This window comes from Aricia agestis, chromosome 1, assembly GCF_905147365.1.
Source record: "Aricia agestis chromosome 1, ilAriAges1.1, whole genome shotgun sequence".
In the NCBI taxonomy this organism is placed as follows: Eukaryota; Metazoa; Arthropoda; class Insecta; order Lepidoptera; family Lycaenidae; genus Aricia; species Aricia agestis.
In genome coordinates, this window is record NC_056406.1 from 20,400,608 (window position 1) to 20,418,841 (window position 18,234).

The following is an 18,234-nucleotide window of genomic DNA, read 5'->3' on the forward strand; positions in this document are numbered from 1 at the left end:
AGCATGGACACCGACACCTCATGCTCTGTAAATACCAGAAAACGTCCAGCGATTCCTAGGAAGCGTTGCAAAAAGTGCCAGAAAAAAATAAAAAAAGACCCGAAAAAGGCCAAGCCTGATATTAATTGCATGTGTCTTAGCGATACCGAAAACCACAATATTCCTAAACAAGACATTATCCTTGAAACTCAACCAAATGTGAATACAACTCAAAAATCCCAGGGCTTAGATTCACGGATCGGTAGGATGCTGTATAAAGATACAGACTCCTCTCCGTATATTGTCCATATACAAAAGGTACCAAAGTCACCTAATGAAAACATAAACTTTCACCCTATAGTGTTTGGCCATTACTTGAAAACAAATAACATTAAAAATATTGTAGATGGTAGTATTAAGAAAATAGCCAGAAACCGATTATCTGTAGCCTTTTCTTCATATAATGAAGCCAATAGTTTTATAAGTAACCCTCAATTCAATTCAGAACAATTTAAATCTTTTATACCATCATTTCAGGTAAGTAGAATAGGATTAGTTAGAGGCATACCTGCTGATTGGTCCGATGATGATGTTATAAATAACATTACTTTACCAATTGGATGTGGTGAAATACTAAAAATTAGGAGGTTAAAGAAAAAAACAATAGTGAATGGAACCGCTCAATTTAATAACACCGAATCTGTGGTAATAACATTTGACGGACAGACGCTACCAAAGAGAGTCTTCATGTGCTATAATGCACTTCCTGTAGATTTATATATTTTCCCTACAATACAGTGCTTCAATTGCTGTAGATACGGACATGTCAAAAACCAATGTCGGTCAACACCTAGATGCTTTAGGTGTGGCCAAGGGCATGCTGGTGATAGTTGCTCAGTTGAAGAGGAGTCTATTTACTGTTGTATTTGCCACGGTTCGCACATTGCAACTGATAAAAAATGCCCAGAATTCCAACGCCAAAAATCAATTAAGGAGTCAATGGCTCACAATTGTCTATCCTACTCAGAAGCTTCTAAGTTACATCCTCCCATTTCAAAATTATATTCTGACGTGTTAATATCATCTACTTCTTCATCATCATCACCTGTAAATACACAAAAATCATTTTTCAACAACAATAATAATAAACAGAATTTGAATTTAATACAACGGTCATATAAAAAAACTGTTTTCAAACAACCAAAATTGCCACAGAAACAACAAAATGGGTATGACAGACAAATACATAATAGCTTAATAAAAGATTATAATCCTCCATTAGGAGATAATGGATCTGCATATCCAGCTCCCGGTATTAACATGGATTCGATACAAGAAACAATTTTAGCATTAAACAAACTGATTACATCATTATCATCTTTATCACCGTCCAACGCTGCCATATTCACCACTGAATCACAAATTAATACCACTTCCAACAATGGACAACGTAGTCCAGTGGAATTGCCGCAGTGTGGTTAGTAAAAAACACGAAATTATTTTTTTAATTAATAAATACAAACCTATTGTTCTTTCCTTACAAGAGACATGGCTCAAGCCGGAATCACTTTTCAGGATTTCTGGCTACACTTGTCTCAGGGAAGACAGATCAGATGGGTATGGTGGTACAGCCATGCTCATCAAACACCATCAATCATTTCATCACATTCCTCTTCCATCACATCACTCTGATTTTTCAATCATTGCTGCATCTGTAAATAACATATGTTTTGTTTCACTGTATATACCTCATCCTTCATATTACATCTTCTCTGAAATAAAAAGTATTATTAGCCAATTACCACAACCAGTAGTCATTCTAGGAGACTTCAATGCACAGCATCAGTCATGGGGGAGTCACAAAGACAATCAATGGGGTTACGAAGTTTTAGATTTAATAGATTATAATAAACTGTGTATTCTCAATTCCGGCCAACCTACTCGGCGCACTGCTCCTCATGAAGGTTGTAGTGCACCAGATTTGTCAATATGTTCACCAAATCTATCATCTGTTTTTCATTGGAATGTGTTACAGTCAAGTCATGGAAGTGATCACTTTCCTATAATTCTATCATTTCCAGGTAAAGATAAAAGTAAATCGAATCAGTCTGAATCAATAAAGTATCATATTAACAATAATTCTAACTGGGATAAATTTCAAACTTCACTCAGGAATCAGTTATCTTTTCTTCCTGAAATATCATCAGAAAATGAGTCACTATGTGCTGAGGCTTTGACTGCAGCATTTATAAAAGCTGTCATCATACACCATCTCCACCTTGGTGGGATCAAGAATGCACAGTTGCCATTAAGAATAGGAAAGAGATTGAAAAACAATATAATACAAATCCAAACATAGCCAACTATCAGCTATATCTTGATTGTGTTAAGGATACTAAGAAATTATTCAGGAAAAAGAAGTTACTTAGTTGGAGAAATTTTTGCTTATCATTAAATCCAGGTATTCATCCTACTATAGTATGGAAAAACATAAGACGGTATAGATCTGCATTCACTACCCCATCTCATCCTATATCTGACTCTTTAGCTTCTGAGTTTCTGGATAATTTAGCTCCTCCCACTATTTCTATTGAACCTCCTCCTCCTTTACAAAATGTAAATTTTGAAGACCTAAATTCGCTTTTTACAATAGAAGAGTTAAAAGGGGTAGTACAAAACTTAAAAGATTCTTCTCCCGGATTAGATGGCATTCCATATTCTTTCTTTCAACATGCTGATGAGGAAATTTTACAATACTACCTCAAGTTAATAAACCAAATTTTAATAACTGGTAATTTACCCACTTCATGGAGAAAACAAAAAGTTATTCCAGTACCAAAACCCAACAAACCCCCTTCTTTGGCTACATCATATCGCCCCATTGTTCTATCCTCTGTTTTATTAAAGATTGCGGAACATTTAGCTAAAAACAGACTAGAATGGTTTGTAGAAAAACATAACCTCCTTTCGAATACACAGTTTGGATTCCGCAAAGGTAGAGGTACCATAGATAATATTGCTATATTAACCACAGATATACGCACAGCATTCACAGAAAATAAATCTGTTGTTGCATCTTTTTTGGATATAAATTCTGCATATGATAATATTATTATAAGTATCCTAAAGGAAAAGCTAATTCAATTTGGTTTGCCCTTAATTTTAGTAAATTTCATTATTAATATTTTAATAGAAAGAATAATAATTTTAAATAACTCTTTGGAAACTAGAACTGTTCGAAAAGGCATTCCTCAGGGGTCAGTCTTAAGTCCACTACTTTACGATATATGTGTATATATCGTAAAGTAGTGGACTTAAGACTGACCCCTGAGGAATGCCTTTCCGACTTAGAAAATTGTCTAGATTTAAGTATCATAAAATTACTTCAATATGCAGATGACAAGGCTATTTATGTAATCAATAGTTCGATAAATATTGCATGTAAAGATCTTATTAGCGCTTTGAAACAGTTAAAATCTTGGATGGACAAGCATGGCTTAGACTTGTCCATCAATAAAAGTTCCATCGTCTTATTTACCCGTATGCGTATGCCTCCTCCTATTACTATTATTTATGATGGAGTGCCAATTCCCGTTAAAGACAAAGTCAAATTTTTAGGGCTATATTTAGATGGAAAATTAAATGGCAACGCACACATCGATTACATCTGTTCCAAATGTGAGCGGCTTCTAAATATGTTAAGGTGTTTATCTGGTGTCTGGTGGGGATCACATCCATTTACTATGAAATTAATTTATAATGCAATAATTAGGAGTGTCCTAGATTATGGCACTTTTCTTTTGGAGCCGTGTAGCGTAACTGGTTTACAAAAAATGGACAAAATACAAGCGAAAGCCTTGCGTATAATCTGCGGAGCTATGAGATCATCTCCAATAAACGCACTTCAGTTGGAATGTTGCGAACCTCCTCTTCAACTCCGTCGACAATATCTGGCGGATAAATATTTTGTTCGTTGTTATCAATTTAAAAATCATCCCTTAATTCCAAAACTTAGAACTTTATTTCAACTATGTCATAGTAATAATAAATACTGGCATCATAAATCTCATCCCTTACTTCTTACTAGTTATCGGAAATTCTTAGTAATTGACGCCCCCACTTTTCGTTCTCAAACTTTTCCGTTATTTGATTCAGTATATGAAGCTCTAACGCTTGTGCCAGATATTAGACTTGACATTGGCATTCAAAAATCAGATACATATTTTGCTAACAATATATTTAAGTACATCACGAATAACAATTGGCAGGGTTACCACCACATGTATACAGATGCATCTAAGGATTCTACAGATAGTTGTGTTGGAGTTGGTGTCTACCATTTACAATATAAAATTGTACAAAAAGTAAAGTTTCCGCCTGAAACATCTGTTTTTACAGGAGAGTGTTACGGCCTTTTTAAGGCTGTTGAGTATATTTTACTTGGCAGGCTTAAAGAGACACTAATATTTACAGATTCTTTAAGCTCTCTACAATCCCTGATTAAATTTCCTTTTAAATCAAAAAATTGTTATCCAATTATTGTCCAAGTTAGAAACCTTCTATATCAATGTAAACTTCAAGGCTTTTCAATAACATTTATATGGATACCGAGCCATTGCGGAATTGTTGGCAATGAAATTGCCGACAAATTGGCAAAAGAGGCTGTTTTCAGTGGTGATTTGTTCCCTTTTAATAATTATGCGCATGATTTGGCTGCTCTGGCACGGAGTTCCCTATTGAAATCTTGGAATAAGTCGTGGGCCTTGAGTAGCCAAACAAAAGCTATACAGTATCGTAAAATTCAACCAGAGATCCCTACTAAGCCCTGGTTTTCTAAAATATTCCTCTCTAAAAATATAACAACATCAATTATTCGGATGAGACTGGGTCATATGTGCATTCCAACGCATCTTAGGAGAATTGGCGTTAAAGATGATGATTTATGTGACTGTGGAGAAGTAGGTGACTTAAACCACATTATCCTATCGTGTTCCCTCCATGATCATTCCCAACTGTATAATAAACTATCTTTAATCCCTATTCCATTTCCTACTTCTGTAAATATACTACTTGCTTCCAATGATAAATATGTATATAATTGTATATCTAATTACTTAACATTAAATAATATTAATATTTAGAATAAGTTATATGTCATTTAGTTTATTGTAGAATTTAATTATTTACCACACTGTTTTAATTAACTTTCTTCCAAATTCCGTTTCCTTTTTTTCCTTCCGCCGTTCCTTACCTTTTTACCCTGTCTGTGGCACAATACGCATTCTTTGTGTCAAGTTGCCAAAATAGAAAAAAAAAAAAAAAAAAAAAAAATTGTGTTCCTCTTTCATTTGTATTTTATAGCCATTTGGTTTAAGATTGTAGTGTTTTAGCTGAATTAGCGTTATTCAGTTTCAAATTCTACCCTAAGACCAACAGCACAATGGCAGAGCCTGATGTAGTGGACCTCGACCTGACTATTGACGATTTAGTCCCAAAAAGTGCTGAAAGGTAAGAGGCATCAACTTTAAATCGATTAGCACTTACATTGAAACTAGGGATTTGAAAAGGTTTTTCATTATACTTTCAAGTCAACGTACGGTACTACCTACTTCCTGATTGACCTATTTGGATGACATTCATTGTTGACATACTTTACAACATTTTAGTAGGTAAGTATTAAAATTTCTAATGAGATCATCGTAGAAATACTAATTATTTCAACTCGATTTCATATTTTAATACAATATTTCATCATAATATTAATATCTCTTTATTGTGCTTTGATTCATACAAAAGTCACAACAGTAACTACCTACACAACAGTAAAAAAAAATATGAAAATACATAAATATTGTGACTTCGAAACTAAATATGAAAACTTTTATTTAAAATGAGTTGTGAAAGATAATAACATGTTGGGAATATTAATTAAGGCTTGCAGAGGAGAAAAAAGAAAGCGGGAACCAGCTTTACAAATTTAAAAATTACAAAGGTGCATTGGTTTTATATGATGACGCTATAAAATTGGCACCAGAGAATGCTGCATACTATGGAAACCGCTCTGCCTGCTATATGATGTTAGGCATGTACAAAAAAGCATTAGACGATGCTTTGAAAGCAGTTGCTCTGGATCCTACATTCACAAAAGGCTATATAAGAATGGCCAAATGTTATTTAGCTTTAGGTATGTATTAGCCAACTTTCCATAGCACTTTTTTCAGAATTTAAACCAAAATCTGTTCGTAATAGTGTTGGTCATCACTTTAGTAATTTAAAAAAATTTAAAAGAAGTTTTTTTTTGTTTTGATAGTAATTAACGGGACTACCCACAGACATAGATCAAGATAGATACTGCATGTGTCCTATTTGGATGACATTCATTGTTTGCCATATTGTGTTCCCAAATGACAAGTCTTTTGAAAGTCTGCTATCGGAATCAGACGTCAATCTCAATCTTACAAATGCCTAAATACGTAATTGTGCAGTATTGAGCTGTAGAAATTTGAATAGAAACGTTGGCTAGATAATGGACACATTTCTTATCATCGGTACGTCAACTCACAGTAGGTAGGAAAAAAGTGGCATGCTCGTTTTTATACAAACGGAGGGACATGCGGTATCTATCTTGATCTATGTCTGTGGGACTAAAATGCAACATAAAAATGATGAAAAAATATACCAAAAAACCACTTTTTGTGGTTTTTCTGTCACAAAAAAGTGTGATAAGATACCACAATAACCTTCAATGGTAACTATTTTAATTTAAGAATTATGTAACACTTACATGAAACACGCTTTTTTTTCTACATTATATATTTAATTAACAGGTGACTTGTCTGGTGTGGAGCAAGCAGTGAAACATGCTAGTGAGCTAGGTGGAGCAGATTGTGCAGCAAATGAGAAACGTGCTCTTGAATCATTAAAAAAGTTACATGAGGATGCACAAAAAGCCCTGGAAACTGCTGACTACAGAAGAGTTGTGTTCTGCATGGACCGTTGCCTTGAATACAGCCCATCAAGTACAAAGTAAGGTCTTTTTTTTTTTATTACTTTTTTTTTTGTATAATGTGTATATATTTTAAGGACAATAATAATTTGGCTGATATTGTTATAGAGATAAATTGATTAAAGCTGAAAGCTTGGCTATGCTTGGGAGATGTCAAGAAGCTCAAGAGATTGCAAATGATATTTTAAGATTTGACAGTATGGAAACAGAAGCTATATTTGTTAGGGGCTTATGTCTGTATTTCGAGGTAAGATAATTTTTATTTTTTAAAGACTATTCTTTTTAAGATTTAACTTTTTTTTTAATACTACACTTTTCGCCTATTGCTGCTTGCTTTATACCTCTAGAACAGTGCTTGTCAACCTGTGACTTGTGAGTCACGAAGCTTCTGTCACCAAATGTCGAGAATACTTTTCTATCTCGATGGCCGCCGCCACAAGCCCTCCTAGCATACGCCCAAGCAGCAAATGGACGTGCTATAATGGTCGAGAGCACGTTCTTGTTTTCGCTTTAAGTTCTATAAAAGTTCTTAAAACAGTCGAGTAAAAGTGCTGTAAACGTTTACTCGACGCGAAAAAGGCGCAAATTATTCAGACTAAAGTCCTATTAAAGTGGAATAAGCGCTGAGTAAGCAACAAAAAAATGCTGTAAGATTTGAGTAAAAGTGGTAGAAAACACTAAGAGTGTTTTAAGAGCAACCAAAATGCGTATATAGGATATTTAGTTCAATAAACGCAATTGATTTGCTATTATACAGATAAAGTGTGCTATAATAGCAGACAAATTGCTTTTATTCTCCTTTTTAGTTCTATAACAGCGAATAGAATGCTTTTACTCGACAAATTAGTGCTGTAAAGAGTGCGAGCTTGTGTGCTACATAAATTTAATGTAAAACAATTATAGTTATTAAACTACATCTCAATCCTTATTTATATTATCAAGTTTTTGAGAAATCAATATGTGATTATTTTTTCTGTTCGTGTAGCTACTCCAAAACATCATGCGCAACAAGTTTTATTGATAAACCCAAAGGCATTTTTACATAAACATTCATGCGCTGCCTATTTTCTTAAATTTGAAGACTAATTAATATAATTAAATATACTTAAAATATATTTTTTTACTGCCATTGTCCATATTGATAATCTAGTTGCAGTTACAGCTAACTTATTCCATTAAAAGTCGAGTAAGAGTGCTGGTCACCACATTTATAGCACAAGGTGTCGCCATGATAACAGGATTTAGGGTTCGCTTCGTAAATATCGTATAACAGCTCTTAATTACACTACAGTTCCTATACGAACGTTTTTAATTCTACTATAAGAGTTAGTCTATAAGCGTGCAGTAAAAGCAGCAATGTTGCCATAAGCAATTCGATTGCGTTTATAGAGCTTTTATAGAAACATAAAAGAGCTGAGTAACGGCTGTATAAAAGCACCCAATTCAGCGAATCATCTATTCTACAGCTATTATACGACTGTTATAGATCAAACGATCGAATAACGAGTATTTTAGCTATATTCATTCAGCATCTGCTAAAAGGTGGAGTAAAAGGGCTAAAACATAGTGCTGTAAACGTTTATTCGACGTCCTTAAAGCACACATTAGCAAATATTGCCAAATAGTCGAGATAACCGCTATTATACGATAAATGGGTGTTTTATGAACGGTTACCCGGCTCTTATACGATTAAAGGCTGAGTAAAAAAATCCTTATTCGACTGTTTTGCTGCTTGGGCGCCAACGAGATATCTCGTGGATATCTCACTCTCGAGCGTAGTGATATTGTCGATACCGATATATATCTCTTTTTCGCTAACATGCGTACGTCGAGACTCGAGAGATAAATTTCTCGTTCGTATATTGTTCATTAGTATATAGACAAAAATAGCACACATAAAAAATGAACAAAATTATCTCTAATTTTGACGACAGACGTACGAGAAAAAATGTATGTCATGTTAGGGTCAATAGAGATGAAGAGATAAACCAGTTAACATCGAGAAAACGTGTAGAGTGAGATATCTCGTTGGCGTATGCTAGCACGGCAGTGCGTCTAGCATGCGTCTCATGACTAACGAGATATCTCACTCTCGAGATATCTCGTTGAAACTTAACTCTTCTCAAATGTCAAAATTTCGCAAAACTCGATAAAAATATGTTAACATGTTAGCGTTCGCTAATTTTGACGACAGATCTACACGAGAAAAAATGCATGTCATGTTAGGATCAATAGAGATGAAGAGACAAACCATCAAACATCGAGAAAACATATAGATGAAATTTTCTCGTTGGAGCATGCTAGGCGCACTGGCCGCTCCAGCCTAGCCGCTAGTGCGCGCCCGGCCTATGGCCAATAGCGCACTAGCGGCTAGACCGCAACGGCCAGGTCGCGGCGGCCATCGAGAGTGTGGTGTGGCCGCTGGCCACACTGCGGCCAGGTGCGCGTGATCTATGGCGGTTTCATACTAACGTATCTATCTCGATGGACACCGTGACCTGGCCGCTGCGGCCTAGCCGCTAGTGCGCTATTGGGCTAAGAATTGAAAAAAAAGGTATATAAAGTAGACAGAAGAATTTTAACATAAACATACATGCATGATAAAAAAGCAAAGGGTGGTCGCGAAATATCTTTTTATACCATAATAATGTGGTCACATATTAAAAAAAGTTGAAAAACACTGCTCTAGAAAGTGGGTAAGGTGGTATGACATTGTATTTTTTATAAGATTACTATTTCTAACTTTGTTTATTACTTTGATATGGAATTTTAGGACAAAGATGAACAAGCATTCAAACATTTCCAACAAGTTCTAAGGCTTGCACCTGATCACAAGAAGGCCATGGAAACATATAAGAGGGCAAAGCTACTAAAGCAGAAAAAGGAGGAAGGTATGAACACCCTAATTTTATTTCTACTTTGAGGGTTAGTGGTTACACAGTAATCCTCTACTCTTAATCTCTCTTATCTAGTATATCCAACAATGTTTACATTTTGTAATACACTTTACGGAAAAACTATCACGCCTATTGATTTGTGCTTTAACATAGTAATTTTTATTTATATTGTAGACTAGCGACCTGCCCCGGCTTCGCACGGGTATAACACTCACTGAAGAAATGATTAAAGTCGATTCAGTAGTTTTTAATTATATTCATTACTACGGCTGTGGCCCACATTGGTCGGTACTGCCGCAAAAGCTACGTCTCGCAATTTTTAATCTGTAATATCTTCGAAAATATTCATTTAAATCATACTAGCGACCCGCCCCAGCGTCGCACGGGTCTAAAATATATAGCCACTGAAAAAATGATTAAAATCGATAGCCTATGATCCTTCACGTGGTCTACTTCTTATCTGTGCCAAATAATATAAAAATTGCTCCAGTAGTTCGCGAGATAAGCCTGTTCAAATAATTTCCCCCGTTTTTTCCACATTCTCCTATTAGTCTTAGCGTGATAAAATATAACCTATATCAATAAATGGGCTATCTAACACTGAAATAATTTTTCAAATCGGACCAGTATTTACTGAGATTAGTGCGTTCAAGTTAGCCCTTTCAAATAATTGTCCCTGTTTTTTCCACATTTTCCTCTATTTCTTCGTTCCTATTAGTCTTAACATGATAAAATATAGCCTATAGCCTTCTTCGATAAATGGTAAAAGAGTTGTCACAAATTAATACTTTTATTTTTAACCCCCGACAAAATAGAGGGGTGTTATAAGTTTGACGTGTCAGTCTGTCGGTCTGTCTGTCTGTCTGTCTGTGGCATCGTAGCATCCAAACGGGTGGACCGATTTTGATCTAGTTTTTTTTGTTTGAAAGCTAACTTAATTGAGAGTGTTCTTAGCTATAGTTCATCATCATCAGCCTGCTCCGTGCTGAAAAATCGCGGTTCATCTGGTTCGTGAAGGACCGATTAGCAACTTGCAGTCGTTTGGTGGGCTTTATTGCATTCTAGTTCGTGATTTTAAATGATCCATTTATGAATATTTACACATTAATGGAAAGTTGATCTGGTTCTGCAGCATCACCTGGTAATCAATAGGATACCCAACTCCTCACCAACTTTTCGTAGAAATGGTTTCGTGTTTGGGCTCATTTTAATTGCGACAACTAGTAAGACGTAGATAACCAATAAATTTTTGCATGCTGCTGCTGTAGCATTACCTGGATTCTATAGGAGCCGAGCTCCATATTATGAACCCAAAGTGGAGGTTTCATGTTTGGACTCATATTGACGGCCTCATCCAAAAGGACACTCCTAGATGGTATTCATTGGGATATATCTAATATTATGATCCTGTTGATATGAATCATTCTGCACTATAACCAACACAAGAATCAATTAAGAAATTTAAAAAAACCCCCGCCAAACAACTTTAAAAAGTAATGAAATAATATATTTTATTGACTTTAAGTTTAAATAATTCCTAAGTGTAAAGTGATATTTTAGTCCATAATTGTTGTCAAGGTGTGTCGGGGGACATTTATTTCATTAAACTTAAAAAAAAAAACAAATATATTATTTCATTACTTTTTAAAGTTGTTTGGCGGGGTTTTTTTTTTTTAAATTCTTAATTTAATTTTATGACCTTTAAGCTCACTGACCTCTATATACACTGGACTGGTTATGCCGTACAAAATGACAGCTATTTCTTATCTTGTGCCGATTTGAAGCGCCGCGGTGAGCGTACTGTGAACTAATTACATAGAAAACTATTTGCCCGCGACTTCGTCCGCGTGGACTTCAGTTGCGCGCGATGTCAACAAAATTGGTGTCAAAAGCTTTTATAAAAAAACCCTGGTACCCCTTAAATCAATACAGCTGTGCAGTGTGCACACAATAAGTATTTCATTTTTTTATATGAAACTTTATATTTTATGCTAAATTTTAAAGCTTATTTAGCCCCCCAATTACACAACTTTACCCATAAACTATTTATCATTGATAGGTTTAAGGTTACGTCACTGCATAGATAAAGTACTGATTTATTAAATAACGTCAAAGAGAAATAACAATCGAAAAAAATCGAAAATAGAATGTAAGAATTATCTTACATTCTATTTTCGATTTTTTTCGATTGCGTGCGTCTCCTACATCGCGCTAACGCTTGCCCAAAAGTCTTTCTATAAGAAGTGGTATTAACCACTCACCAGCATCGTCCCATGGTTATGACTTAATATGAGCCTATAATGACCCTGTCATTGGTACTTTTCATAGTCTTTGAGCTCAAGACTCGAGTTTGTCAAGCGATAATAAAAAAATCTATACCTTTACCTACCTAATATTATAAACCTGAAGAGTATGTTTGCTTGAACGCGTTAATCTCAGGAACTACAGGTCCGATTTAAAAACTTATTTCAGTGTTATATAGCTCATTTATCGAGTAAGGCTATTATATATTATCACGCTAAGACCAATACTTCCGAAGAAACTCAGGAGAATGTGGGAAAAACGGGGGAAATATTACAAACTACTGGTGCAATTTTTATGGCAATATTTGGCACAGATATAGAGTAGACCAAGTGAAGGGAGTAGGGAAGCTATTTTAAATGGAAAAATGTACGGTTTCCGTAAAATTCCTAATTTACGCGGGCGAAGCCGCGCGGGACATCTATAGTTTGTGCGTTTTATGATGATATGCGTGACATATTATAATAGGGATGATGACAAGGTCAAAGATTTGCGAATTTTGTTAATAAAATAAAGAAATTACGGTAAAAAAGATGTGTTCCCAAAAATTCAGCTTGATAGCATTTGTATTTTTTTTGTTATGCGCCTTCAAAGTTGGATATTCAAGTCGAATTTTTTTACAATTATATTTGTATACAATTTGATAACTTATGCAATTAAAAGCAACTTTTGTTATGAAACCACTTTCATAAACGCAATATTTAATATACCTGTCGAACAAAGTTGTCTACCGATGCGTACAAACTACGAAAGACTGACGTCATACTTTCGTAGCACTTTGTATGGAGCGTTTCGGGCAGGTCTTTTTTATGAGATATTTGAATCTTGGTGAATTTTAAAGCTATCAGAGTCATTCTTTCAACGATGTTTCAATTTTTTAAGTGTTTTTCAATTACCGATAAGAAAAAAAAATAGTCATCATGCCTATTGACAATAGTAGGTAAGTTACCTAACAAAAATTAATCGATAATTTAAAAATATCGAATCACTTCGTAAAGGAATTGCAATCGAAATTATCGATTTCGTACTGACATTTCAGTGGTGCCGGCGATTTAAGATGGCCGCTTCGATCACTAAGATGCCCGCCCTTTTTTATCGATTTGATTTCGCAAATTTCAAAATTTACCGAAATTCAACTGACACATCAAATAAAGTATTGCCGATTAATAATTTAAATTTCCAGACTTTATAAAAAATGTAGTGCGTGGTATCATCTGTCAGTCAAGGTTTTTTATATGTAAATGTGTTATCACTTATCACTAGTCAGTCAAGGTGTGACGATGCGAGCCAAGCTTGGTGAGGACCAAGCTTGGCTTTTAGCTTGTTAATAGAATTATTTACTCCTTGCTTCTACACCATTATGCTGCTTTTCAAACGCTAGAAAAAACATGTTACAACAAAGACAACAACATGGATTAACATAAGCCCCATGATTTTTTAAATATATTTATATCCTAGCTATTGTCTACAGTGACTAGTGTTAAAATTACTCAGTATTATACCCTTATTACAGGAAATGAGGCTTTCAAAATGGGTCAGTGGCAGCAAGCTTTGAAATTGTATAATGAGGCTCTGAGTATTGACAACAACAACAAAAAGGTAAATGCGAAACTATACTACAACAAAGCCACAGTGTGTTCCAAATTGAATCAAACGAAGGAAGCAGCCGATGCCTGTACAGCTGCCCTGGAACTTGACGAAAACTACATCAAAGCGCTTCTACGACGTGCCAAATGCTACACAGAACTAGGAGAGTATGAAGAAGCTGTAAAGGACTACGAAAAATTGAACAAAATCGACAAGAGCAAAGAACACAAACATTTGCTTCATGAGGCTAAGATAGCTCTCAAAAAATCGAAACGCAAAGATTACTACAAAATTCTTGGAGTAGACAAGACAGCCTCTGAAGATGATATCAAGAAAGCATACAGGTATGGTGCTCTTTGTTCATAGCTTTTGTATACATTTAAAGTCTGCAATCTATACATCTATACATCTATACCTATAAATAAAATTGGAGTGTCTGTTTGTAATATTGAAAGAACCGTTTTTTACTACATGCATATGAATGTATATACGGTACATACACCAAAACAAAATTTTTTACAATTTTTGTCTGTATGTCTGTCTGTCTGTCTGTTTGTTCCGGCTAATCTCTGACACGGCTGGAGCTATTTTGCCGGGACTTTTTTTGGTAGATAGCTGATGTAGTAAGGTGTAACTTAGGCTACTTTTTAACCGACTTCCAAAAAGGAGGAGATTATATTTTACTTTTTTCGTAATATTTGGTAGCGGACTATCCAGCTTTGTTATTATACTATGTTGACGCGGACGAAGTCGCGGGCAACAGCTAGTAGAAAATAAATGTCCAGAATATAGTCACATAAAACTATACTGATAACGCGTTATCGCGTGAGATTTTTCAGTAGTTTTTACCACTATAATATTTTATTCCGGCTAAGAATACAGTGAACAGCCGCATACTAACCAAGCGAGCGGCCTCTTGAGGCAGCCTCGAGCATTTGCCGCTGTACACATTGCGCGAAGCGGTTTGTAAGTTTTCTAATCCGAGGCTGCCTCGCGCGGAATGGCCGAGCCACCGTAAGGCTTAGTCGGCAAGGACGCTCAGTTTAACTTAAAACGCATAACTAACACGCAACAAATAAGCGAGGCAAAACACTACCGCCTTGAGTGAGCGCGGCAAACGTACCGAGGCGCCTTTGAGCATCGACAAAAACCGACGACGATGGGCTCGGGCCGCGGCACACTCGGGCGAGGCAGCGCGTGTGTTTGCCTCTGTTGAGGCACGTTTGACCACCCGAGGATTTGCCTCGCGAGGCTGCTGCTGCTGATTATGTCAAAATTACTTTGTTTTAGATGATTTGTTAATGGTATGTATTATTTTGTAGTCAATATTGTTTGCAGTGTGGCTATAAAATATATCATTGCATAAACTTTAATTGATAGTAATTTTTTTTAGAAAACGCGCTTTAGTCCATCACCCGGATCGTCACGCGGGAGCCCCGGAGCTCGAGCGGCGGGAGCAGGAGCGCCGGTTCAAGGAGGTGGGCGAGGCGTACGGCGTGCTCAGCGATCCCAAGAAACGCGCACGATACGACCACGGACACGACTTCGACGACGACGGAGCGGGCATGAGCGGTGAGTGGCTGCTGTTTGTATTTGACGACAAACATATACAGGTTGTAACAAAACTAAGTGTCTAAACACACTAGGCCGAAGTTACGCGGCCGTTAATTCCGCATGATTACGCCCGCAATTATATTTTAAATTACCGATGACACACTATGCCGAAATTCGGTCGCGAGCCGAACTTCCGTCGAGCGTAAAGTTCGGCAGCGATTCAGCAGTAATGTTTTGTATAACAACACATTATACGCGACGGAAGTTCAGTTCGATTGTCGCCGAAATGTCATGATGACTGCATTTTGCCATCTAATATCAACTTCCACAAACTGTTGATCCTACTAATATTATAAAGGCGAAAGTTTGGATGTATGTATGGATATTTGTTACTCTTTCACGCAAAAACTACTGAACGGATTTTAATGAAACAATACAATAATATAGATTATAGCTTACTAGATGTCCCGCACGGCTTCGCTCGCGTAAATTAGGAATTTTACGGAAACCGTACATTTTTCCATAAAAATAGCTCTTATGTCCCTACTCCCTTCACTTGGTCTACTCTATATCTGTGCCAAATATTGCCATAAAAATTGCTCCAGTAGTTTGTAATTTCTAATATTTCCCCTGTTTTTCCCACATTTTCACACCCACTCGATAAATGAGATATCTAACACTGAAATAAGTTTTTAAATCGGTCCTGTAGTTCCTGAGATTAACGCGTTCAAGCAAACATACTCTTCAGGTTTATAATATTAGGTAGGTATTCTCGAGTCTCGATCTAAAAGACTATGAAAAGTACCAATAACATGGTGTAATATGGTAGTGATGTTGATGTTGATGATGAATGTAATTTGCATAGTAGCATATGCTTTCCGTTCTTAAAACAATGCTGAAACTCCCAAACTTGTATCTATAAAGAATCAGGAGCTCTCTCAGCACCTTCCGAATCACGATATACCAGGTATACCTCGGTGCAAAATCTTGCTTGTTGGTAGTATATGCTTAGAATACTTCTCACGAAACCGAAGTCACCACATGTTTCCCTATAAATTGTGAGGAGTTCCCTCGATTACTTATGGATCCTTCATCAGATCACCACTTAATATAATACCAAATTGGGATGGAATTGTGAGGAGTTCCCTCGATTACTTATGGATCCTTCATCAGATCACCACTTAATATAATACCAAATTGGGATGATACCAGAAGAAAAATTTTGAAAATCGGTTAACAAACGGCGGAGTAATCGTTAAACATAAGAAAACGAACATAACACCTCCCCCATTTTAAAAGTCGGTTAAAATTGTAGCCTATGTGTTATTCTGATGTATAAGCTATATTATTATAAAGTTTCATTAAAATCCGTTTAGTAGTTTTTGCGTGAAAGGGTAACAAACATCCATACATCCATACATCTATACATCCAAACAAACTTTCGCCTTTATAATATTAGTAGGATTAGTAGGAAGTAGGATACATCAGAATAACACATATCTACAATTTTAACCGACTTTCAAAATGGGGGAGGTGCTATGTTCGTTTTTATGGTTCCGTACCCAAAGGGTAAAAACGGGACCCTATTACTAAGACTTCGTTGTCTGTCCGTCTATTTGTCTGTCTGTCTGTCTCCAGGCTGTAACTCAAGAACGGTAATAGCTAGAGAGTTAAAATTTTCACAGATTATATGTATATCTGTAGCCGTTATAACAACAAATACTAAAAACAAAATAAAATTAATATTTTTATGGGGTTCTGCTGTTTAAAATATAATTAGTTTTTTTGGTGAAAATGAATGATTAACCGCCGTACTCAGAGACATTAACTGCCGCACTCAGAGTGGAACATTAATTACTTGAATGTAATGAATTCAAAATTTTGTCATAAGCCCCATACATTATCTGTCAAACTCTTCATTTAATTGAAGGTTAATCATAACTTAATGTCTCTGAGTACGGCAGTAAGTCATGATTAACCTTCAATTAAATGAAGAGTTTGACAGATAATGTATGGGGCTTATGTCAAAATTTTGAATTAATTACATTTAAGTAATTAATGTTCCACTCTGAGTGCGGCAGTAAGAATTTTATGTAATTGAAAATTAGCATTAAGAAAAAAAGTAGGTCAAGTAGCCTATTTGTTTATTATATAAACGATTTCGGTATGTTTCAGATATCGATCCGAGCATGTTTGGCCACTTCAATCTCCGGCAGACGTTCGACTTCGGCGGCGACATATTCGGCGCGGGCGGCCGCTGCGGCCCCGACGTCTCGTCCTTCAGTTTCCGCTTCGGCTAAATATCCCCAAACCTTACCTAGTAGCAGATGTAATGTGTTTCAAATAGAAATACTTTTAACATTTTAACAATATATGGCCATCATTCCATTCTTAACATAATGTACTCTATATTCACAAATTACCTAAATAAACCAAAAATAATATTGTTAAGTAGTAGTTGCTTTGTGTTATTGAGACAATCCAGTTAAAATTTTCTTGCCTTGGTCGTAGGTTTTGGGATATATCCAATATTATTTGAGTACAAACAATATTCCGATAGATAATTGGACTATTGAAGTGTCGATAACAATAGTCGACACGAGGTACTTTAGTTTTGACTGATTTGGTTAAGTATTCGTGTGTAAAACTAATATTGTCTATAGTCTATCTATAGTCTATACTCTAATGTTGTCTTTTCCGAACGGTTAGATGCACTTATTGGTTTTGTTTAATTCATAATGACTTAGCTCAACAATAGAATTTGGAGTTGTGGAACTTATAAATGTTAGAAAATAGATTATAATGTTTAATGATTATTATAATAATACTAAACTCGCGAAAATAAACAATTTTATTATAGGTGCTTTGTTTTTTTAACCGATTCATTGCGGCACACCTTTAACTTAGACT

General features: G+C 35.7%; 1 protein-coding gene and 1 long non-coding RNA gene across 3 annotated transcripts; one reads left to right on the plus strand and one right to left on the minus strand.

The window, feature by feature from the left end:
- Positions 1-646: 646 nt before the first annotated feature.
- On the minus strand, positions 647-3,006 carry LOC121731563. 2 transcript variants are annotated; one of them, XR_006036253.1, is made up of 3 exons: positions 2,628-3,006; positions 1,503-1,691; positions 647-1,084 (listed from the first exon to the last, which is right to left on the minus strand). It is a non-coding gene; the product is annotated as an uncharacterized LOC121731563 (long non-coding RNA). The 2 variants fall into 2 exon arrangements; XR_006036252.1 differs by lacking the exon at positions 2,628-3,006 and having other exon boundaries at positions 1,503-1,775.
- Positions 3,007-5,309: 2,303 nt separating this feature from the next.
- Positions 5,310-17,637, plus strand: LOC121731520 (dnaJ homolog subfamily C member 7). Its single transcript, XM_042120978.1, has 8 exons — positions 5,310-5,487; positions 5,913-6,163; positions 6,807-7,005; positions 7,094-7,232; positions 9,759-9,876; positions 13,697-14,114; positions 15,164-15,342; positions 17,500-17,637. Exons 1-8 carry the CDS (start codon positions 5,420-5,422, stop codon positions 17,622-17,624), a joined length of 1,497 nt encoding a protein of 498 aa, XP_041976912.1. The 5' UTR covers positions 5,310-5,419; the 3' UTR covers positions 17,625-17,637.
- The last annotated feature ends 597 nt before the right edge of the window (positions 17,638-18,234 follow it).